The sequence below is a fragment of the Scatophagus argus genome, chromosome 9 (genome assembly GCF_020382885.2).
Source record: "Scatophagus argus isolate fScaArg1 chromosome 9, fScaArg1.pri, whole genome shotgun sequence".
In the NCBI taxonomy this organism is placed as follows: Eukaryota; Metazoa; Chordata; class Actinopteri; family Scatophagidae; genus Scatophagus; species Scatophagus argus.
In genome coordinates this window covers 11510985-11534674 of record NC_058501.1, presented here as the reverse complement: position 1 = coordinate 11534674, position 23690 = coordinate 11510985, and the positions used below count along the sequence as shown (strand labels likewise).

The 23690-nt window shown below is 39.5% G+C and overlaps 1 protein-coding gene across 12 annotated transcripts in view; it reads right to left on the bottom strand.

The window, feature by feature from the left end:
* LOC124064229 (focal adhesion kinase 1-like) overlaps positions 1-23690 on the bottom strand; it is a 57735-nt gene that overhangs the window by 13166 nt on the left and 20879 nt on the right. For 8 of the 12 annotated variants that reach the window (XM_046398477.1, XM_046398478.1, XM_046398479.1 and 5 more), the window contains 20 exons: positions 22391-22478; positions 22143-22222; positions 21888-21950; positions 21723-21777; positions 21174-21314; positions 20697-20774; positions 19923-20030; positions 19355-19472; positions 18921-18951; positions 18547-18617; positions 18117-18134; positions 17346-17402; positions 13898-13995; positions 13407-13491; positions 13174-13274; positions 12217-12332; positions 11693-11793; positions 11502-11591; positions 11127-11331; positions 3747-3858 (listed from right to left, as the gene is read on the bottom strand). In XM_046398477.1, the coding sequence (XP_046254433.1) occupies positions 3747-3858; positions 11127-11331; positions 11502-11591; positions 11693-11793; positions 12217-12332; positions 13174-13274; positions 13407-13491; positions 13898-13995; positions 17346-17402; positions 18117-18134; positions 18547-18617; positions 18921-18951; positions 19355-19472; positions 19923-20030; positions 20697-20774; positions 21174-21314; positions 21723-21777; positions 21888-21950; positions 22143-22222; positions 22391-22478 (1816 nt within the window). Of the gene's footprint in view, positions 1-1719; positions 2605-3746; positions 3859-11126; positions 11332-11501; positions 11592-11692; positions 11794-12216; positions 12333-13173; positions 13275-13406; positions 13492-13897; positions 13996-17345; positions 17403-18116; positions 18135-18546; positions 18618-18920; positions 18952-19354; positions 19473-19922; positions 20031-20696; positions 20775-21173; positions 21315-21722; positions 21778-21887; positions 21951-22142; positions 22223-22390; positions 22479-22942; positions 23427-23690 lie in introns of those variants that run through there. The other 4 variants (XM_046398474.1, XM_046398482.1, XM_046398481.1 and 1 more) reach the window with 3 other exon arrangements.

The following is a 23690-nucleotide window of genomic DNA, read 5'->3' as shown; positions in this document are numbered from 1 at the left end:
TCCCCCTAGTGGTGAGTCTGCAACGCGTTAAAAATAAATTTGTGAAAAACAACTTCCTTTCATGCTTAAAATGAGTGGCTAAGTGTTGTTATCAAAGCATTCTTAAGACACTGGTATGATGGCTGGATAAACTAAGACTAGCAGATTTGTGCTGCGCTGTGGTAAATATTAGCAGATTAGCAGAGTTTGAACTTTTGGATTGCAAATCAAGGACCTTCATCTATTTACATGAATTTTTAATAACCTTTAACATTAAAAGACTGTTTTTGTGATACATACGGATTAAGAACCATAGCATAACTCTACAGATTAATAATTTTAAGGAATGTTGAGTTGCACACCGTAATTCTGAAAGAGGCAAATTTCAAAGACTGAAAGTCGTAAACTTTATCAGGAAAAAAAAGGTGCATGAGGAAGACTGGTTGATGTTACAGTTCAAAGGGAGGGCTAGACCTTCACTCCTAAAACAGGGTCACCTACCAAAAGAAGCACATGCGTACCACTACTGGCCAACATTCAACGGCCGAGTCAAGGTTACAGACAGCCTGCTCTGCATAAACAGCTAGCTCTTTATATATTTATAGTAACTGTCTCAATCCTAGACTTAACACATTCTTAGCTTCAGTAGTATATATACTAAATCAATGCAACAGAATTCAGTACAGCATGCAAAACTACAGCATTATATTGAATTATATTGAATGTTAGTGAAGCTAGTTGAACCTCTTTCCTCTTGGACATAGCCGAGAGCTTCGGCTGGGGAGTGGAAAAGCTGCTGCATTACATATTAGCATTAGCTCTGGACTTCAGGTACTGCCTTGTGTGAAAAAAAGCTATTTCAACATGGAGTTTGAGCTCATCATACTTTGATGAAAAGTGTAATTCAAAGGCTAATTACTTTGTCAGTTCTGTCAACATTTGCATTTCCTGATAAACTGTAATTAAGTTAAGTTGCACATGTGTTAGATGGGTCACACTGTTAGCGAGTTGATTCAAGGTTTAAGACAAGGCAGGCATTCTGAACAGGCTAGAAATAGGGTGCAATAATCTGAGGACACATCAACACAATGCCGGACGCAAACAAATACATCTGCATTCAATCACGCTAGAGGACATTCCACAGCAAGTAAAGCAAGAATAAAACAGGCCACCCAGTGAAACATAAACAGGATATTTTAAAGTCACCGATGATGGCAAGAACTGCATTAAAAAAAAATTACTGCATTCAGTTACCATTAATAATTCAAAGACTGTATTTAGTCTGATGTGATATTGAAGCCATACTTAAGGGGCAATAAAAACTAATTAATAATAAATTTGTATTTCGATTTTTCAAAAGGAGCTTTAAGAACAAGAGCTTGAACATGAATCCTAGCAAATGTCTGCAGCCATGATTGGACAAATGACAACAACATGAGGACAAAATAAAAATACCTCATGTGACATATTTTACTGTAAAAGAGTCAAATAGGGTTTTGTTATCATTTCCTCATTATCAAATTCTTTAGGTTGGAGTCATTTTTCCAAACCCATGTACAACAACTGTGTGGGCAGAAATCTGACCAACATCAGAAGCCTCAATAGATGAAAATTCAGTATGTTATTGTTTGTTCAGAAGCCCTGACTGACTCTGTGTCCCAAAACGGCTACAATCCTGAATGTTGCAACTTTTTTTTTTTTTTTTTTATTAAAAAAGTTTTAGTGCAGTTTAAGCAGCACACCACCTGCCTTAAACATGGGTCTTTGGGAGCAGAGGATGGGAAAAGGTGGAGGGGTAGTTACAGGAAGGCCTGGCAGTCGACTGGGTGGATGGTGATTAGTGGAAGACAGAGTACAGGCGGAGGGGACTGGGAGGACTTTCTCTGTGTGTGGAAGACTGAGTGGGGAAGGAGACACCAGCTGGGGCCTCCCACATGTCTGCTCAGCAGGGTGTTGGCGCTGGGGGTCAGAGTCAGGTTGTAGTGGAGTACAGGGATTAGTTTGGCAGCTAGGGTGAAAGCTGGGCCACAGCAGGGATTTAGGATTAGAATTTGACATGGGCTGGATGTTTTGGAGGGTGTGGGGACAAACATCTGACATGCTGTGGGGCAGAGAGATAAGATTAGGACTGGATTGGGAAAGGAGTGTTGAGACATGCCAGGGATGGGAGTGTGAGTTGTTTGACTTTGACTGGGATGAACAGAGCAGGTGGCCGTTAGTGAGGCTATTTATCTTGTGGGCGCAGCTGCCATCGGACAAGGTGTCTGAACTGGTGCGAGGTGGAAAACAGAGGTTAGCACGAGACTGGGGAGGCAAACTGGGATGAGATTTGGATTCAGGAATCAACTTGGCGTCGTGACTGTAGCAAGTGGTGTTTTGAAAGTGAGGCGATTGCAGTTGAGGATCGGTAGAAGAGGAAAAGTGATGGGGGAACTGCAGAGATGATGAGTAGAGTGGAGGAGTGTGCAGGTGAGAAGAGGTGCAGGGGGGCGAATTGTGAGGATTTCCAAGGCAGAGGGAAAGCTGTGAGGCAAAGCGTTGGTTTGGATGGCAATGGTGATGAGGAGAAGGAGCAGACAGACAATCCAGACTGAAGGTGGGCTGCAGGGAGGGACGACGGCTGGGCTGCAAACAGAAAGACAAAAGTAGAGGAGGGAGAAATGGAAATAATATAGGGAAATATCATAGAAGACAGAGGCACATGGCAGACTGGTGAGAGAGACAGGAATGAGACAGAAATGTGCATGGCTACAACCAAAGCCATGCAGTGACTGTGTCTCTGAAGAGCAAACACAAGTGATAAGATGTTTACCTCCCTGAAAACACATGAAAGAAATGCAGCACCCACTAACTCCTGTAACCATGTTTAGGTTCGGGAAAGGACAACTGCATCACTGAAGCTTTAAAAAATGAATCTTACGAACTACTCCTCAAGACACATGGCTTTAGTTGTAACCAGAAGAAGCAGTCAACAGATGCTAACAGCAGGGGTACTGGGTGAGGGTGAAACAGGCAGCAGCTGGGGCAACAAGCTATGAGGTGGGATGGTACTGAGGACAAGGAGGAGGAGGAGGAGTAGACATGGGGGGAGGGTTGTAAAATTCACGACATTTACCTCGATTACACAACTGAAGAGAGAAATTGTATGAAAAGATATTGTACGCAAAACAAGAAAAAAAATGAATCCAACAAAAAAGAAAACAGATTAATATATATCCAAAAGCTGACAGAAAATGTAAAAATATGACATAAAGATCACATGGTTAATGATCCTCTGACTGAAATGTTTACTTTCTTGTCACGTTTCACCTTTTGCACCTGAAGATGCTCTTGTTTTTGTATGATGGCATTTTTTGCCTTTATAAGGGACTTAAGTCTCACACACCCGACACGCCTCATAGAAAAGTCTGGAATCAAGAGCTCAAACCCACTCACATTGGTTATTGTTGACCTTAAAGAGGACTTGTGCATTCAGGGTCAAACTTGCACAAATACACGAAACATTAATCAAATGAGTCACCGGCTGAATCATTTCAGTTCCTCAAATATTTGCGGTGATGCAGCCAATTAGACAGCAAAGAAATATCACAAACTATTGTCCCTAACAATGAGTGAGGAGTGCAGAGGACTCGCAAGGATCAGGGCGTCTCGCTGCCAACAGCACAAACACAGCGGATACTCTTTATTACAGCACCTGTTGCACACCTACAAACATACACAAGCAGTCAGACAGAGACATAAACAAATGAGGTGTAGTAGTGCCTTACTTTCGGCGGCGCTTCATCAGGCCCTCCGGAGTCCCAAGAAACAGTGACCTGTCTCCTCATCTCCATCCTGCTCCTCTCCTTCTGCTGGAGCTTCTCCTCCTCTAATATCGTGCTGGAAAACAAAGGAAAAAAAATGAAAAATGGCAGCTCTGGAAAGATCAAGAAGAAAGGCAAAGGATGACAAATAGACAAATAATAATCCAACGTTGTGTCTGTCAACAAACAAACATTTGGCATTTAACACATTAGACTTATTCAGAGTTATTTAAATAAAGTATTATTGCTTTGATATGTTGTCGGGCCAGGTATAAATTGAATAATGAATAAAGCTGGATGAGAATGATGTCTATATTAGAAGAGGTGTGAATACAGTGTGGCTAGTTTTGAAAATACATACAATACATACGAACACATGGTCTGACACACACACATCAGACAGCACAGGGTTCACCTCCAGCGTTGGAAATATGAAAACTCACTGACAACCTCACGAGGACAAACGCATTGTTGCGTATGTCGGAGCTTCATTACTGTTTGCTCTAATGCCCTCATGCACGTAGAGAATACCTCACACTGTTTGCACTGACAGCAAGACAAACTACTAAGACATAAACAAGACAAATTCCGTTTTGTTTTGAAATGTCGCATTGCGCAGTTGCTTCCCACCGTTACACTTCACCCAGAATCCTAAAGTAACTCCCAACAATATTCACAGAGACAATACAGTGACGCAATTATGAAAACTCAAATTCAAGCCAGTGTCAACAGTTTAGGTTTCAGATGTTTGGAAACAAATCAGCTGTTATGGTGCAAAAATTACTTCAATTTCAATATTATGTCTTAAAAAAAAACAACTTAAATTTGGTTACACTCTTACCGTTTGCTGTATACTCAGACTAACTGCTGATACCATCTCTTTGCTGTGCCCACGGAGTAAATCTTGGTGTAGTATTGCATAAGAGCAAATGGACTTAAAAGCTAAGCAACATCCCACGCCCCAAATCCAGCATTTTTAGATTTAATGCAGCCAAACATACCACACTGAATCTCCTGACTAAAATTATCTTCACTGACCTGTTCCCTGGGAAAACTGCTGCTAAACCAAACCCAGATTCCCAGAGGAGGAAGAGAAGGAGCTGCTGCTGATGACTCCACAGAACTGAATGGTTAAACAGTCCAACACACAGACACACACAGTCACACACACCCTTTGTCCCCTGCTTTACTCCACATGGGTAAGAGTTATTTCTAGTAACATCATTACCCTCCTGTTCAGTTGTCTCCTGCTGTGCATGTGTGTGTGTGTGTGTGTGTGTGTGTGTGTGTGTGTGTGTGTGTGTGTGTGTGTCCTTGCACCTGTCAAAGTCAGTTTGCTGTCAGGTCTTGTCCTTGTTCTTCATCACATCACACATTTATACAACAGCATAATAAATATGAAATAGTTTCCCACTAAAACATTTGGCCACAAAAACACATCCAACAACCTGAAAAGCAACTTAAACCAAAAATTATTCTTCGTCACTTCTGGATATATTTATTAGCATCACAGAATGCTGTCTTTCCATATTTCTAATCATTAATAGAACAAATTAAAAAACAATGTATTTAAGTAAGTTGTTTGGCTTCAGGATGTTAATTTATGTTATGTTATTTTTTTAATTGAAATCAATTTGACTTTTTAAAACTTTAAGTTGTATCTCATGCTTGAATTGCTTTGCAGAGAAATCACTGGCAGGTATTTGTATATATAAGAATGTATGTATGTTTAAGAATTTATTGTGATGGATATTATTATATTATTCATTCAGTTTAGCAACACATTTTCACTTTACATTTTTTAATATTTTACTAACTTCAAACTTCATCATAGTCTTAATCAGACCAGGTAGACAAATCCTGCAAATGTTTTCATGTAATCCTTGAAACAGGACCTGTGAACAAGAACTACTACTACTCTTATAAAAGTTGCTGTCTGCAGAACACTTTTTATTTTTGTCTTGAACTGTACTGGTCTCATGAATTCAACAGATAAAAACAAAACACACTATGATTTGTGTCGCATTAACACAAAGTGCTTGTTTGCAAACTAAGTTGTTAAAGCATAGTTAGGTATATTGTAACTTGGCCTTTTTTATGTAAGTATATTTAGAAGCCAAGTCATTAGAAATGGATCCAAATGTAACCAGTCATGAATAAATGTGCCAACATTGCATCACTGTTTAACAGTAAATGACATCACATATGAATATGTGTGATGATGAAAACATCAGCACCTGGCAACATCAGCACAGACTGTTTCTTACCCACCCACACCAAACCACCACCTGGAATAATAAGGACTTTATTTACTCAAGCCTGGCCGCCTGCACAAGCGCAGACTTTGCAGCAACGCCCTGCCTTACTATCATGCATTTTCACCTGTACAACCACTCCTGATGGAAACTGAGCTTTAGGTATCTGGCATCCAGTGCACTGAGACGTTTGCTGAACTCCCCGGAGCAAAAGCTTTCTGTTGCTATGCATATGTTACAGCTCTCACAAGGCCAGGCTCACACATCAGTATCAACAGAACAACACAACGACTTCATCTAAATCTGATCAGCAGATGGGGTCAGTGCATGTATAACTGCAGAGTTTGCTTTCGGCAGTAGTCCATGGTGTGATTTCATCAGATTTGAGTGAAACATCTATAACGATTATATAAAGGATGACATAGTTGACATATCTGTACACACACACACACACATAAATATATATATACATATATATATACAAACATAACAATTTTTTACCATCTAAAAAATGTTTAAAACAACTAGCTAACCGACTGGAGTGCTCTTAAGCAGGACATTAGATTCCCTCTGGTTTGACAAGTGCTGCTCTGCATTCCAAAAACAGACCTCGGACAGTCTTGCTAGAGGATACAGGACTCCCTTTCTGTGTTACGATCCCACCACTGCAGCAAGGAAACACTGTCCATGAAAACAAACTGCTGTAACTTTGGAAAATTTTTCCCGCAGCTGAACTTCAGAATGCATTTTACCACTGAATGAGGATGGTGGATTATGCTCTCCATCACACTGAATAAGGTTTGTGAAGGATGTCTTTGCAACCAGTACGAACAGCAGAAACAATTACAGCGACCTATAAACGAACATACGCATGTGTAAGTATGGTTTTAAGACAACCTTACTGAAAGTTAGACACTAGATCAGTGGATCAGTGGAAGACAGTCAAACAACTGACTATAAATCATGATTAAGAGGCACACAAAATGGCTGCCCAGCTGCTTTGCTGTAGCATCCACTGAGTGCAGAACACTTAACACATAAACAGAGTTGAAACAAAATAAACTATTTACTCTATTGTGGGTAGACAAAGTCTGAAGACACAATACTTTACCTTAAGATCAGGACAATCCAATAACTCTGGAGTTTATCCAGACAAGCCCTTCTAGGAGAACTGCGTAGCCACTAAAATGATGAAAGGCCACTGGCACTCAGCACTGATACGTTACTCAAGGTCAACATGAATAACTACAAAAGATGCCAGCATCGCTAAAGGGATAAAATTCACTACTCCTGACACTATGACTCAAATATGCTCTGCTACAACTGAACAGAGCCCTGCTAGACTACAGGCTACAGCCCTTCACCACACATAGACTTCACTACCAAGATAATAAGATCTGAGAGTCAGAAGCCTGCAAGCTTTAACCAGAGGAGTACAGTGCTGCAGTAGTTCTGCTTGCTTTCACCCTTACTTGGTTCATTCTCTCTATTTTCTCTCTCTCTCTCTCTCTCTCTTTCTCTCTCTGTTCTTTGGAAACCCGTAGCTCCTGGCAGCTGCCCACTGTGTAAACACACACACACACACACACACACACACACACGTTGGTCCACCGTCTAGGAAAACTGTAGTAGTAGCTGAGAGCTGCATATTTGGCAGGGGAGACCTATAATTGATATTATGATATAAAAGGTGGCCAGACTGAAAGTAAACCAAATTGCATAACCTTATATGGCATGACTTTCCCCTATTAATAGCCAGTGGCCACAGTGAACATGGTCAATATTGACTTGGTTTCCAAGACACTGGTATGATGAGGCACATCAAGGGTTCCTCGCCATTTCTTCACTCTGACATATCAAAGCCAATTAAAATAAATGTTCTTAATTTTGTCGGATTAGCACTCAAATGCAGTTCACAGAAACTTTTCCACACCGCATTTTCAATCCATTAAAACATACAACCACAAACTGTGATGCACATGTGTCAGACTAACAAGCAGACCTCCATGATGTGGAGGCCAGTACTCTTTCGGAGCTGAAATAAGAGAATGAGATCAGGATACGATGACAAGGTGAAAGAGGTCAGGAGGGGGAAAAAAATGCGTAGTGCTGGAAAAGGAGGAAAAGAGACTGCAACAGGAGTAGAATCAGGAGGACAGAGAGGAAAACTGACCTTGAGAGAATTGGAAATGTAATGGTTGTGGAATTTAAGGTGTGAGTCATGCTGGTTTTAAGCAAACTCATAAAACAACAGGAGTTAAATATGTGCTCTTATTTTCCTGTTTCTGTGTGTGTGTGAGAGAGAGAGAGCAAGATGGAGAGAGAATGTGCCTGTTGGAGGAAACAATGATGGCAGCTTGCTGAGTTGCTGAAACTTGTGCTTCAAAAAGAAAAAAAAAAAACCCCACAAAGTACATACATCATATTTAGCTTTCTCCAGCTCAATTCATTGGAGAATTTTTAAAGCAGCAATCACAAAGAATCCTGTTTTGATCTGTTTGGTGGCACTTATGGTGATCAGTGGTAATTACAAGTGTCTCTTCAACAGATCCCTGTTGTCGGTGTGACATTATTGGATTTGCGCTTGTTCTTTTCTTTGTTTGTTCAGACATATTAACCATTTACCTGCCAGGCTAGCTGAAGGTGAAAATAAAAAAAAACAAACAAAAAAAACAACATGCTACTTCACCTGCAAGCCAGCTGTAGGCCAAGTCTGCTGTGCTAGGTCTCACCACTGCTAGGTGATGGAAAATGTGTCACTAACTGGGCACTGCTTGTGATTTTTTTCCTGGGACTGTCACCACAGACACTAAGTTTATAATTCTGCAAACGAACAAAGTTTTATCAGGGAGCCATAAGATCAGTCATGATTGTGTTACCTCTTTCTGTGACAGTGACTTAACTATCTATCCTAAGTTAGACAATTCTAAATAAGCAGCGCAACACACCGTTGAATGTCTTTAATGTAAATTATATACTGATGTGGATCATAACGATATAAAAAAGGGGGACACATCTTTGAAACGTTAATCTGCACTCAAGCTGCAGAATCTGTTGAGGCCAATGAAAGGAGACTTTGTATATAAATGAGACCGCCAACATCTGGAATAACACAGTCATGTTTAAGAAATAAAAGAGCTAGCAACCACAAGGTCCACTAGCGTATTAGTGTCCTACCTGAAGTTCAGTGGCATTTCTTTGACTGTTTCCACTGTGGACTTTGAGTTTCATAATCACCATCTAAAACTCTAATACTTTAGTTTTTCTCATTACAGCCAGCACTTCTCATGTTATTGTGATTTAACTTGCCATCAGAGGTGATGCTGAAACATCACTTCCACAGGACTACAGGTCTGTTCATGTCTGAATTATTATGAATTGTTGAGTCATGGTGGCTGGGAAATACCCTCCTCCTACTGTTCCACTACTCCTTTTTGTATACGACAGTGCTTCCTGTAGTTTCATGGAATCACTGAGAAATTTCACATATTAATTTTCACATTTTGGTAGTAATAGTAGGAGTCCCAATTCTATTATGCAAAGCGGAACAAAACATTGTTTAGTTTTATCAGTGATGACCAAATCTCAAATCTATTGGTGTTTTGTAAATGCATATGTCCTTGGACAAAACTATGTACTGAGAACTGATGGTGCCAATTTGGCTGCTTGGTGCAATTCTCAGTAAGTTAAATAAAACATTGCCAGATAATATTGTGACATTACGTGACTCATGGATAGGTAGGACCCTTCCTGTTTAAAGGGCAATATCGAACTGATGATTTAGTCTTGGGCTTACTCAGAGAGTTTTTAGATTGCATACAGTGATGTCTAAGCTCTGCCTTATCTGATCACAACATGCCCGGGATATGGTCTCTTGACAGACAAGGTCTCTCTCTGGCCTAGTAACAAGCCACTGATGTATCATTTAAAAAGAAGACAAGGCGTGACCAAGATACCTCATTTTGTCTATTGCATTTATCATCACATCCGTGTTACCATGCCAGTTATAATGTCATCAGACCAAACAGGATGTGAAGTGGAGTCTGTTGAGAATTTAGTCAGTTCTATTTTGGCCCTGCATATAAAGTCAGATTAAATCTGAGGGTGCTGTGCCATTAAGAAACCGTTGTTAGTACACATCTACAAAAGGTGAAAATGTACTAGGAAGCCTACATTATATGCCCAGTATGGATGCCAAAAATGCCAAACACCCTTGACACAGCAATGTCATGCCTACACAGCTACAGAGAAGGTATGAGCAAAGTGTAGCACTTCACATACAGTAACTCTGGTTACAGCCAAAGTCCACTGCGTGTTCTGATGAAAATCAGAACACAGCCTTTATTGATAGTGAAGGCAGGGCTGGAATCGATCAGGGGCTGCTGCATCAAGGATTCACCATTAGTTTATAATATGAAACCTGTCATGAAGGAAATTGTTCCCCAATGCCTCAACGTCTGTTATGAAAAATTAAAATTGAATGCTGCATTTTAATCTGGATTAAATGAGACCAGACAAAAACACCTTCCTTGTGAAAATGATCCACTGTGTCATCTCAATGAAAACAGGAAGAATAAAATCATCAATCTAACCCTTTCTGCTTATCCATTTAAAGAAATTTCAACCCCTATGCTGCTCCATTCATTTTTAATGGTTCATTCTGAGCTGATGTTTAACAAGCAGTTAGTAAAAGGACAAAGATTTTAGCTCAATTCAAATGTATAGTATTTGCTATCAAACAAGATCACTGGAGCAGACAGACAGCGACACCTGGTGTTAGGAACATGTAAGAAAACTAGTACAATCATTATGCAGAGATCATGATGAGCTGTTTTACAGGGGTGATTCAGCGGAAGGCTGTCCAGGTAAAAACATTAATTTATACATTGTTTTACCTAATGGAATAAAAACACCATTAGATTTTGCTAAAGATTTTTCTAAAAAAAATGGACACAGTAAAGAGTAATGGTACCAAGAGATCTTAACTCAAACAACTTTCTTCAGATGAGGTAAAGCAAATACAAAAAGTGTCCTTCAGCAACACACAAAAAGACTCACACACACACTCAAACCACACTCCATGAAGTACCTCAGTTGCGTTTTGAGTTCAGTGAAGCGTGGCCTCTTGCTGGGATCATACGACCAACACTTAGTCATCAAGCTGTAGAGAGTGGGCGGGCATTGAGGGGGCATAGCCAGTCGCTCGCCGTTCTCTATCCTGCCAATGACATCGTTGTTCTTCACACCCTGGAAAGGCTTGATGCCGAACATGAGGATCTCCCACATACAGACGCCTATAGGAAGACAGGAAAACAGAAAAACTCAATCACTACCTGTGGGCTCTTATATGCTGCAAAGACAGATAAGCCATGTACAACAGAAGCGGACTTAAAACTGCTGCTACAGCACAAACTATCAGGACAAATCACAGAAATGAAGAAAGAACAAAAACCTACAGACTTACCAAACATCCAGACGTCACTGGCTGTGGTAAATCTTCTAAAGTTGATGGATTCTGGAGCCATCCATTTAATAGGAAGTTTACCTTTAGATGCTAAAAAAACAAGGATGAGGAGAACCATGTTGTACTCAGCTTATGTCAGCTCGGCCAAAGTCAAAAAGGGATCACTGTGTATGCAGAGGTGTTATATTTACCTTTGTAATAAGAGCTATCTTCCATGTATCGTGACAAACCAAAGTCCCCCAGCTTCACACAGTCAACTGTTGACACCAGGACGTTCCGCGCTGCGATATCCCTGAGGAGGACAAAACCAAAAACGAGAGGAAATCTTAGAAATTTTATTTCGTTAATCTACATGATTGGACGCGTGTCAGATACATCTCCTATGTAGCTTCCTGCAAAAGAGCATGATAAAATTGGCAGCGTGTCTTATTGGGTATTCTGAATTTTTTTCTCTATATCACAATATGTCTCTCTCTTCTTTTTGGCATGACATACATTTTTTATCATAACAATTAAAGCAGGAGGCAACACCTGGTGTCGTATACAGAAAATACATATTTCCTTTAATATAATATTCTTCCACATCTGACTGCCTTTTCACTATTTCATGTAATGTTATCTTTCCACTACCACTCATTTTGTAGTGGAGTATGAACTTTTATAATTTTAGATAATATTCTGGCACACTGGAGCTTTGGGATACTCTTGTGCATACCTGTGTACAAAGCGCTTGCTCTCCAGGTATGCCAGTGCTGTGCTGAGCTGGTACGAGTACAAGATGAGACTGGCCAAGTCTAGACTGTACTTCCTCACCTGGAGAAATGACCGTAACTATGGGAAACGGAGCAGGGAAAAAACACAGACAAAGGGATATGAGGGAGCGAGCAACAACTTTGACCATAAAATAGAGAAGACAGAGAAACAGTGAGAGAATTCGAGGATGCAGACATAATAGATAAAGAGATATAATGAGTGAGATAAAGAAATATAGGGAAAGAAATTGAGACAGAGCGGTAGATAGAGGAACAAAGCGAGACAACAACAATCAGATAAAACGTTCCAGAAAACAGCCAGCCATTGCAACAATAGACAGGAACAATGTGAGAAAGAAATAAACTGAAATTATCCTTCTTTTTAACAAAACAATGTGTGAAGTACAAGATGTTGGTATATTTAGCTCAGGCAGTAGATGGCAAATTATGTTCTGCTCTCCTGCCAACATGTGCCTGTTTATTTAAAAAAAAAAAAACCCAACAGAAAACAAATCAATATCACCAACTGATGCAAAGAGACTATAATATTTAAAAGAAAATAACAGAATAGACATTATAAAAGTTAAATAAATCACTTTTCTAAGTAATTTTCTAAGTAATTTCAATACATTACTTTACTTATTGTTTCATGTTGCAAGAAGACACTTTCTTGTTTTTTTTTTGTTTTTTTTTTTAACAAAATCATCAAAGATGCAGATCAGATTTTTATAAATCTGATTTACACTTACACCTTTAGATTAAAAATCCTTAAAAAAAAAATAAAATCCTTGCTCTTGAAACAAATAGCGAAAACATGAGCTGTAAGTTCTACAGAAATACACCGAATAGATTTTTAATGCACGCACACATTCATTTAAATTAACAGATGCCCTGCACCGTTACACAAATCTGTGTCTCACCTCTCCAAGCGTGCAGAGCTCCATGATGATCCAGACAGGATTCTCAGTGATGACACCCATCAGTTTCACAATGTGGGGGTGATCAAACTGACGCATGGTCACTGCAGGGGAAGAAGAGGAGTGAAAGGGTCAGTTCAGTCCTTTCTCGGGTTATTCTGCAACTCCCTACATGTGAATAAATGCAGGTAACACATACACACACACACACACACACACACACACAAGGAACTTACGTGCTTCCTGGAGAAACTTTTCCCTGACGCTGTCCGACGTTGAGTTCTTACACGTCTTCACTGCCACAGACAGGGCTGGGTTATCCTGTAAGAAACAGATCCAAGGAGACAACATAATAAGCATTACAACAGAAAGATTGCTACATTAAGCATATTCAGTGTCTGCTCATAACTCAATAGACAAGCAGGAAATTCAAAATCAAATGTATGATTTTTAAAAAGATTCTGTTGAAATATACCGGAAATATGTTTGTGTATCACCTGTTTAAATTAAACTATGAGAGTTCTAAGTATATTGTAGTGATTGTAGTGGGAGTGACTGCACTAATTACAAAAAAGTTGGGATGCTGTGTAAAACAGAACGTGATAATTTGATAATCCATTCTGAGATAAAGTCAACCGAATAACTTTCTGTTATTAACTAAAAACTAAACTAAAAACCCAACAGCTAGAGACGTTAAAAGTTCACATATGTGCATGAGACGACATACCGGGCTGATGTAGACCCCTTGGTGGACGTCTCCAAACTGACCCTCACCTATGCAGCGTCCCAACTCAATACGATCCCGCTGAATCTCATAGTCCCTTGCTGGATACACCATATACAAAGACACATGTGGACAGACATATACATACATACACACACACACACACACATACACGCACACAAATGAGGACAAATAAAACAGACCTTCAGATCAAAAATGCACACATTTGTTCTAAAGTCATGTCTTGCATTAACCAAGCTTGTCAGAGTGCATGTGCATGGTTTGTTTAAATCTTTAATAGCAGAAAATGTACAAGTCAATGACAAGTCCAGACTGCACAGTGTAAAACAAACATAAATTTCATTTAAGCTATGTTCTGTCACGCAGTCTTGGCTAGGATTAACCTGAAACAGCATCGTAAGGCTCCCAAATTGGATTATCCTGAATTTTCAGATTAAAATAATTGAACCACCTTCCTCCTTTGACAAGCTTAGTTTCTGACTGCAATCAGCATAGCCCAGTGTCGACAGCATGCAACAACAGCATCAGCAAACCACAGCCAAACACAGATGAACGGCAGCCAGTAACACTTAATGAATATGTGAACATGAATTTCCACATTAAATCAAGTGTAATATGGATAAAGTCAGGTGGAATTAAAAGCTCACAGACTTAAACAGGACCAGGGTTACATTTGCTCAATCCAAAAGGAATCCGTGTTTCTGTTATTATCAATTTTCTTCGTCTGTGAAAAGTTGGCTGTTGAGAGGCTGGTGGTTTGCTTTGTCTGATAGACATGGCACCATTGACCTGACTTTGGCCACGTAATCAGCAAATGAATACAGCATACAACGGCGCTATTAAGTTTACAGGACTTGACAAATCTCTGACTTCTCTTTAATACTGTTTGTGTCCACAACACACGTTAGTAACACATGTGTGACGTATAGAGACAACTATTCTGAGCAGTAACGTGCCTGTTGTGGGAATACGAGTAAACGTGGTTACATACAGTCAGTCTACAGTTGCCCAAAATTAATGCCTGTGTGCTCTGCCTCTAAATGTCACCCATGTAAGCCAATCTCAAAAAAAGTCAATTATTCTAGTTAAACAATAGAGTGGGAATACCCTATGGCTTAGCGGTCTGGGTTTTAAAATGTTACAGTTTATATAAAGATATACAACTATGCGTATCTATTTAAACCTTTCCTTCTCTCTGCACTTCCTCCTCTGGGCCAAAGCTGTAATAAGTACATGCTGAGTCAACTTGCCTGGCTAAAAGATACATAAACTCATTTTGAACTGCTGCCATGTAACCCTGAGCAGAAAATGGTTTTCAACATCAAAGTCAAATGGTACTGAGCTTTACAATTGTGGAACTTTTTTTTTTTCCTTTTTCCGTAAACATTTGAAATACACAACAAGGTCCTTTTCCAACAAGTGGGACTCACTTTGGAAGCTAGCATCAAAGCACATCACACATCAACAGGAGGGTGCGGGTGAGGGTGGGGGGGGTCAAATCAACAGGGTACAGATACAGAAATAAATTCAGGGTTTTATTTTACAGTTGCAAGCAAACGTAAAATAAGGGTCACAGCAACCACCAAATCAAAGTGCCATCACAGTACAACCAGACCCATGGTACCTTCCAATCATTACCTTGATCTAGTCCATAGTATTCTGGGAAAATGGGTTAGTGATAGGAGACAGAAATAACTAGCTGTGAGTACAGAGATCCATAAATTGTGACTGTAGTCTTTTATATATTTATATTTTTAGAAATATATTACATATGTTTCTGTAACTGCCATGATTGTGAGTATGACAGAAGCTAAGCTGGAAGTACTGTATGCCAATATCATTTAAGTTTCACTTCATCATTTTATACAATGCTGAGTTATTTAAAGCTTTTTGGTGTTTGTTTTTTTTTTTTTGTCTGAAGAAAGTTAAGCTAGTAAGTTAAATTAGGTTTTTAAGTGAAAGTGAAACAAGCACACACACCACTGGCAAATCTTACACAGCAACTTACACAGTAAATGGACCTTTAAGTCAGCTCTTTCATAAAACCAAAACATGTACAGCTAATAAACAAAAAAATCTGGCTAATGTATGTTAAAATGGATTCATCAACGATTTTTGTTTTCGGTCATTTAGTCAAAGGTGGACATTTAAGTGTGGACACGTAGCTAGCTATCTTTGTTCACATCTGTCAATGGGACTATAGGGAAAGCCACAGATTATGAATGGTTGAAAAGCAAAGCCATGTTGAAACTCGGCTGCATGGAACAACATGTGCTTATGACACCCAGGCAACATTTTGAGGCAGTCCGAATGGGTAACTTCGTCAGCAAACATCCAAGCTCACCTGCCTCCACTGCCTCTAAATGTTGCCTATGTAGCATCACCACTTTGCGTGAAGAGTACCGTAGGCTTAATATGAACAACCCTCCTAAACCTGATGAACAGGCCCTACTCAGCAGCAGCACAGCAGGCCCTTGTCAAGTTTACTGACATATTTAACCCCAACTTCCTAAAAATGTTTACTGTAATGTAAACATTGCGGTGAAATAATGTTTTGTGTGGAAGCAGTCTGAGGAGGCTACAATTCTCCTTAAATCTTGTGACATCCACTCCTCATTTGCTAAAATAAAAATAGACTACAGGCCTATTAATATACAGACAGCATGTGGTTTCCCCTTTTATACAAGGCTGTGACCACGGAAAATGTTGATTCAAACCTCTGTCATTATTCTGCCAGCCAGCCTTTTATCAACCAATCCAAAGAGATCAGTTCAAAGCTGCAACGTGAATAGATTTTTTAATCAGGCCAGACAAATCATGAAATCCACCTGCATGGTGGAGTGTGGCTCATTTCCATCGTATCAAGATTCTCTCCAGGTTCCACTTCACAAATATCAGTTTTTTTGGCTTCCACAAAACCAGCTGACAATGCCCATAAGTTAATTAAATGATATACTGTTGATCACTGTACGTGGTTAAAGGATATTTAATTGATGTTAACAACCATGAGGTGAAACACGAGTCTGAGTTTTCAGCTTAAAATTAATGTCGTAAGCTAAATTTGCTTCAAAGGCATGTGAAGCATCAGCAGGTTTGGGAGCAGAACTATTTCCCTGCCACACAAAAATAATCTAGATAAGTCTGAGACAAATCAGATAAAAGTCAAATATATTTTTAATAATAACAATATTAATATTAAAGTTGAGGAGTCTCCCCTCTTTCTGATCTCAACCAAACTGCGAGCACACACAACAGAGACACACAAAAGTCATCTTCAGCACTACCACACACACTCTCACATCTACTAAAGACCTTTAATCCTCACCCCATCATCCCACCAACCTTCACGCGCTAACACACACAAGTGCACAAGGACACCTGTCACTTTACCACATTAGCTGCATGTTCACATGCATGTGTGTCTACTTACTTGAAGGCATGGTATAAGTGTCCTCCTCATCTATGATCTCAGCATAGTCGTCTGTTTCTGCGAAGCCAGAGCAAAGTGGGGAGGGAAAAAAAGCCAAGAAACATTGAGTCTCGGCTGGTAGCAGACATAAGACAAATAAAAGAGAAAGACTTGACAAAGAGCTGACAGCTGAAGGATTACTTCAAGGTTAAGTTCTTTGATATCACGTGAATCAGAAGGCCACTTATCAAAACAAAATGATTTATATAATTTGGATTTTAAAGAAATGCTGAAATTAAAACCCTTTTTGCCCCCCGCCCCCCCGAAAAAAACTCCCAAACTACCAACAAATAAATCACTGCATGGAACTGAACACACCTTCAGAGACAAAAAAGACAGCAACAGAAACACATCATCATGAGGCAGAAATACCTTTCCAAAAGACCGTCACCATACCCAATTCCAAACACATGCACAACAATTCAAACTGCATGTACTATGAAATGACTGGAAATCAGGAATATAAGACAAAGAGTACAACAGAAAGAGGGAGAGAAAGAGAGAGAGGAGAGGAAAGGGGGAGGGATGGAAAAGTTTGTTCTTTCCACAGAAACACGTTATAGAAAAACAGGTTGAATCATGAATAAGGCCAAAACAGTTGTAGGCAGATACAGAGAGAGAGAGACACTCTACACACACACACACACACACTATATCGTGATATGCAGACACAGAGCAGAAATGTTACTGAGTTACCAATCTAAGACAGTCATTACAAAGAATGTTGTTTACCATCGCCACTCGTGTGACCTGCAGCAGCCACATACAGCATGAAACACAAAGAGTGAGAAAGAAAGGGAAAGAAGCATTAGTTTTACTGTTAAATAAACAAACAAGGACACAGATATTAGAATGGCACTATTTTCAAGGTAATTCTTATTAAATGCTGTGTGAGTGCGAGTTAGTCAGAGGTCAGTAGACAGTTGGGGAAAAGTGACAGTGACTAAAGCTCTCCATGGGGACATCTGGTGAGACAAGGACTCTTCACTGCACACACAGATGGGGCTTTATAGGGCAAACAGGGTACGAACACATATCTGTGAACCCCTCTATTGAGCTCTTAGCAGTCACTGTCGTCCATGACATTTTGAGCAGCAGACAGAGAGGCATTGGGGAGAAACAGACCAACAAGCGAGGAGAAAAGTGAGACAGGGATTAGTACCTGAGACACAAACGGCTCTGGTCCGTACTCCGTCCATCCGTTTTTCCATCCTCCTCTCATGATTTGAAACTCTAAATCAGAGATGAGAAAATCATTCTTTAAGCTCACATTAACCCACACCAGTGTGGTTACCAGTAGTAACTACAAAACTATGAGTGCAACCAGGGGAATGGAGGATCCTTTCACATACAGAATAAAGAATGAAGAAAAAAAATAAAGAACATTATATTCATTAAATGGGCATTTTAAGGACTTAAAAAACTCTTGATTACTCTAGTAATCAAAGGTAAAAAAGCTTAAAAAAGCTAACCCTTGACTTTCTCACATGATAAAGCAATTATTATGAGACAAAAAGTAAGTGTCTGTGGACTTACTTTGGGATGGAAGGCAGAGCTCTGTCCCCCTCTGCAGAGACAAAATGAACACATGAATAAGTTGCAGAAGAGACTGGCTTTGTGTTAGAGCTAAATGAATGTTACTGCTTGTTTTTACCCATAGTTATTTTTAGAAAAGACTAGATAAACACAAAATGGTTATTCAAAGTGACAAAGCTTGAAGCCTCATCAACCACAATCAGACTTCACTACTGTTTGAAAGAAGGCTGACAGCAGTGTCAACTCTGCGTACTATTTATAGTATGTTTTTGCTTTGCTTCAAGTTACCCTCATGATTTAAACAACACAAAAACGACCACAATCATCATTAGGTTTCGCACAACTAAACAAATATAATGCTAGAAAAGACTCCAATTTGAGTGTATACATTTGTGTAAACACAAAATAAATATAAGAGTAGCTGTGTGTCCTACCTTTGTGGATTCTGACAATGAAAGAGCGAGTAGCTGAGGAGACGAGTCGACAGTAGCCGTCAATCAAATCAGCCATGTTTTCTGCCGTGGTCAGCAGTGCCGTGGTGACTGTGAGGGGCTATACACACACACACACACACACAGATTAGCACAAGAGTGGGACAGAGAGCTGCTTCACAGTGACACAATGAGAGCTTTATTAGAGATAACATCTTCTCCCAGTGCACATATACACACAGTCTATCACACAGATACGTACACACACACACACACTCACAGGGCTACACAGATACTCTAGCACTGAAGCACACATGCTTTTCCACTAGTAAGGCCCACTGCGAACACACATCCACTTAACAGACACACTCATGCTGACACTCGAGTGCAGACGGTAACACCCGCCTTCACCCTGTGCCGTTTCCCTCTTTCCTTCCATCATTTCCTGTTTTTTTTTTTTTTTTGCAGATCTTGTGCTACCACAACTTAAAACATAATGCTTAGCAAGTAAAAACTATTTCATGAAAAACCAAATAAATGGTATGCAACGTGTGCGCATGTGTTTTTTCACCTCCGGAGCTCCTGCTACGTTGAGCTGCAGCATGCCTTTCCTGTCCTTCTCTTCCAAAGGAGAGTACTGGATGGACTGAACCTGGTTAAAGTTAGCTAAGTGTGTAGGCTGCAGAGACAAAGACAGATTCACAAGTACATTTTAAAAAAAAGAATCACATATAATGTACTCTACATGTTACTGTCTTTCAGTTCTTTGGAACTGCTCTCTTCATTTTCATTCACTGTCAATCAACAGTCATGTATTCCTATTGTTATAAACAACAAAGCCATCTGTAACCACAATCTTTCCACACTGTGCACAGACAATGTCACCAAGAGTGAATTTTAATGTTTGAGAAAGCCAAGCATTTTCATTCATTTCATTTCATTTTTTTTTAATTCAACTTATCAAACTCACTTCTGACACTTAAACAGGCAGAAAGAAATTTAATAACTCAATTCAAGCAGTGCAGCTGTTTCCTGTACATGCAGTTGCTGCAGCAAGCAGCTGTACAGATCTTCTGATCACATCACCTGACTTTTCTACCTTATATTATCTGTTTCAAATCAAGAAAAACAAGAAAAAAAAAAAAAAGTCAGAGAGGCAAACCAGCAGAGGGCAGTATTGTGAACCGCTACACTGGCCTCCCAAATAAATGCACTATACTGTGGTGTTGGAAGACTTTTCAAAAACACTGAACTTAATCATTTTTGAAAAAAGCTACACTTTTACTGAAAATTTATGGTGTAAAGTTAGACCTTGTGACTTCAGTTTTCTATGTGCATTACTCACCATCGAGCCCTTATCTGTGAGGTAGCTGATTCCTTCCTCTGGTCCGATAGCTAACTCTACCGAAATTACCCAACTAGACTGGAGAGGGAGTAAACATCACAATTCATCACATCATCATCTTTAAATACCTAGTAGTGGCACAAATGTAATATTGATAGCATAAAACAATTTTAATGTTCTCATCTGTTCTCTACTTATGACATTAAATACTCTGTAGGGCAGAAGAGGGTTTGTATTATTTACGTAGATGACTGTGATAATGCATTGCTATAGAGAACAGGATAATAAGTTTAATATATTCATACTAATCAGGACTGTGGAACAAATTCAAAAATTGCACTTGGATCTGGCAAGCCATTTAAATAATAATCAGGCTAAATAGTTGAAACCTCTCACCAAACTAACTTAGCATGAATTTTCAGGTATGGAAAATGTATGAATGGGATTTTTGTCTGTATGGATTGAGTGTTGCCCTACCCCCAAAGCACATTTGAAGCACTCTTTGTCGAAGCGATAGATGGGAGAGAGAATCTCAAAGAACTTATGGATGCTCTGCTCATCATTGAGGTTAGCAAACTGTTTAAAGGTCTGCTGAATCTGCTTACGAAGAGTCTTTGCCTGATGGAGTCGAGAAAGAGAGGGTAAAAAAAAAAAAACATTACCAAGGGTTAAGCCCTTAAGGGCGAGAAGCTGGTTCAGAGCCAAGAAATGCACAAGAGACAACTGAGAAACCACACCATGAGTGACAACAGGAGGTTTAACTCAATTCCAGACAATCAGATTATCAGACATTTAGCCAGACATCCTTTCAGTCATCGAGATGGTCTCCCTGCCAGTCATCCAGTCGCTCAGTCAAATAGCCATTAGCTCATCCAGCCAGTTAAACAGGAGTAGGATTCCAAATAAATATCGCCCACTGTCACTTCTGCTGACTGGTAATAAAGCTTAAGTGTGCGATCCTGACCAGTAAGTCGGGGTGATGTAAGTCACTGACTCTGTTTCTACATAATAGATTTTAGGGTTCACCTTGAGGGAGTCCAGCAGGCTTTTGGGGAAGAACCTTCTCAAACCAACATCCTTCCTGAGAATAAGAACATCACAGTATTAACTGTTGAATAATTGAAATGTGTTTGTTAAAATACATTCTAGACAATATGGTTTATGGTGCAGACTAAATAAAATCAATCTTACTCTAGTAGTTCATAATTGGATTTTTTATCCAAGGCGTTTCCTGGCATCTCTCTGAAGAACCTCCTGCATAATTTACAGAGACAAGGTGATTCAATTTCTTTACGCTATAAAATGGTCATCACTAGACATTCTGGAAAGCCTTAAATCTTATATAAACAATCACTAATAGTCAAGAAGCTGTCCCAGAGCGTTAACAGAAAAACTGTCACTGTTGAGGTACAAGAACTAATGTGTGTGCATGTGTGTGTTTCTAACCTAATTTCCAAACAGCCCAGTTTCAAAGCAACATCTTGATCCACCTGATCGGCTATATGTTGCATGTAGTCACTCTTGACCTGGAGAAACACAACGAAAACACAAGTTGACATAGTAAAGTAGCTTAAAAGTGAAGCATGCAAAACGTACAGCCAATCAGATATAATTTAAAACAGAAACACAACAAAAATATATTTATATATTTTTCACAAGAAGGACACCTTTGTGACACGTTTTTGTTGCCTCACCTGGTGATAGAGGTAGTTGAGAGAGGGTTTATCTTCAGAAAAATGGCTGAGGTAGCCTTTAGGGAGGTACCGCATCCGCAACTCATACCTGAGAATGACAGAGACAGTTTAAAGAACCACACAGTCTGTGCACAGACCCACAACGAGAACCTGTAGCATCCAAATTCAACATCTGTCTGGGCCAAGGAGCATGCATATATCATGTATGCACGCATATACACAGCTGACAAATTCACAGACCTCAATATATTTTAAGGTCTCTATTAAGTTTACACAAGAGAATCTCAATATTAAAAAAGTAGATCTTTTAAAAAGACCATAAAAATCTAGTTTTTGTTTAAACAGGTAGGAGCCACATTTATAAGTAATGAGTGTTATATATGCAATATGATGTTTATAACAATTTTGAATGGTTATGTGAGCTGGTACCACAGAACCCTGTTGTTGTTACACATTACTATGGCAATCTAAACTGTTATAAAGATAATGACAAAAATGTCTGTAGATACATGTTTTATAATCAAAAGGCCTTTAAAAGGATGCTGTTTTTACCTTTATGACACAGCTCTATGACACATGTTTTGCTGTATGAAGCTTGAAACTTTCTTGTGCTTATTTCTTGCAGTATTTTCCTCAATCCTCTTGCTCTACCTTCACAGGGAGGTTAAAGTACGTGTTAGCTGTATAACGGCATCCACGAAGCAGCAGATTCTATAGCTTGGTCAAAGTCACCTCAGCAGGGTGGTTTGAAACCTAGTTTTAAAGTTGAAAGATGCCCTTTCTACTCACTTTATTACACTGTGCTAGCACAGTGTAACATGATTTCACATTTTGCTGACAGTGAAGGTACAGAGAGTGATAACCTCGTAATACCATCAAACATGATGAGATTCCTGCTGTTACACTTGCCACTTAACTGTGTGGCAGAAGAACCCAGATGGGCCATCATTGTTTATGGAGACGTATTACTTTATGACTGACATATTGCAGCAGAGATGATGCTACACTAGTTAGTTTATAAAGAAAATAAAGATGAAATCATGAGGACAAAATGAATAAAACATCCTTGTTGTATAATGAATGAATTAAAAAGAGAGTGTGCGAAGAGAGAAAATGATGCGTGTTTGAGCTGGATGAGAAAATAAAGAGATGAGAAAAAGAGGATGGAGAGATAGATCAAAGTAAAAACGAGCGACTGTGGGTGTGCGAGATAGAATGAAAGAAGGCACGCGAGGGAATGAGAGAGGAGTGAGATAGAGTCAGTTCATCCCCTGGGCTACTTCTGCTGTTCTAACAATAG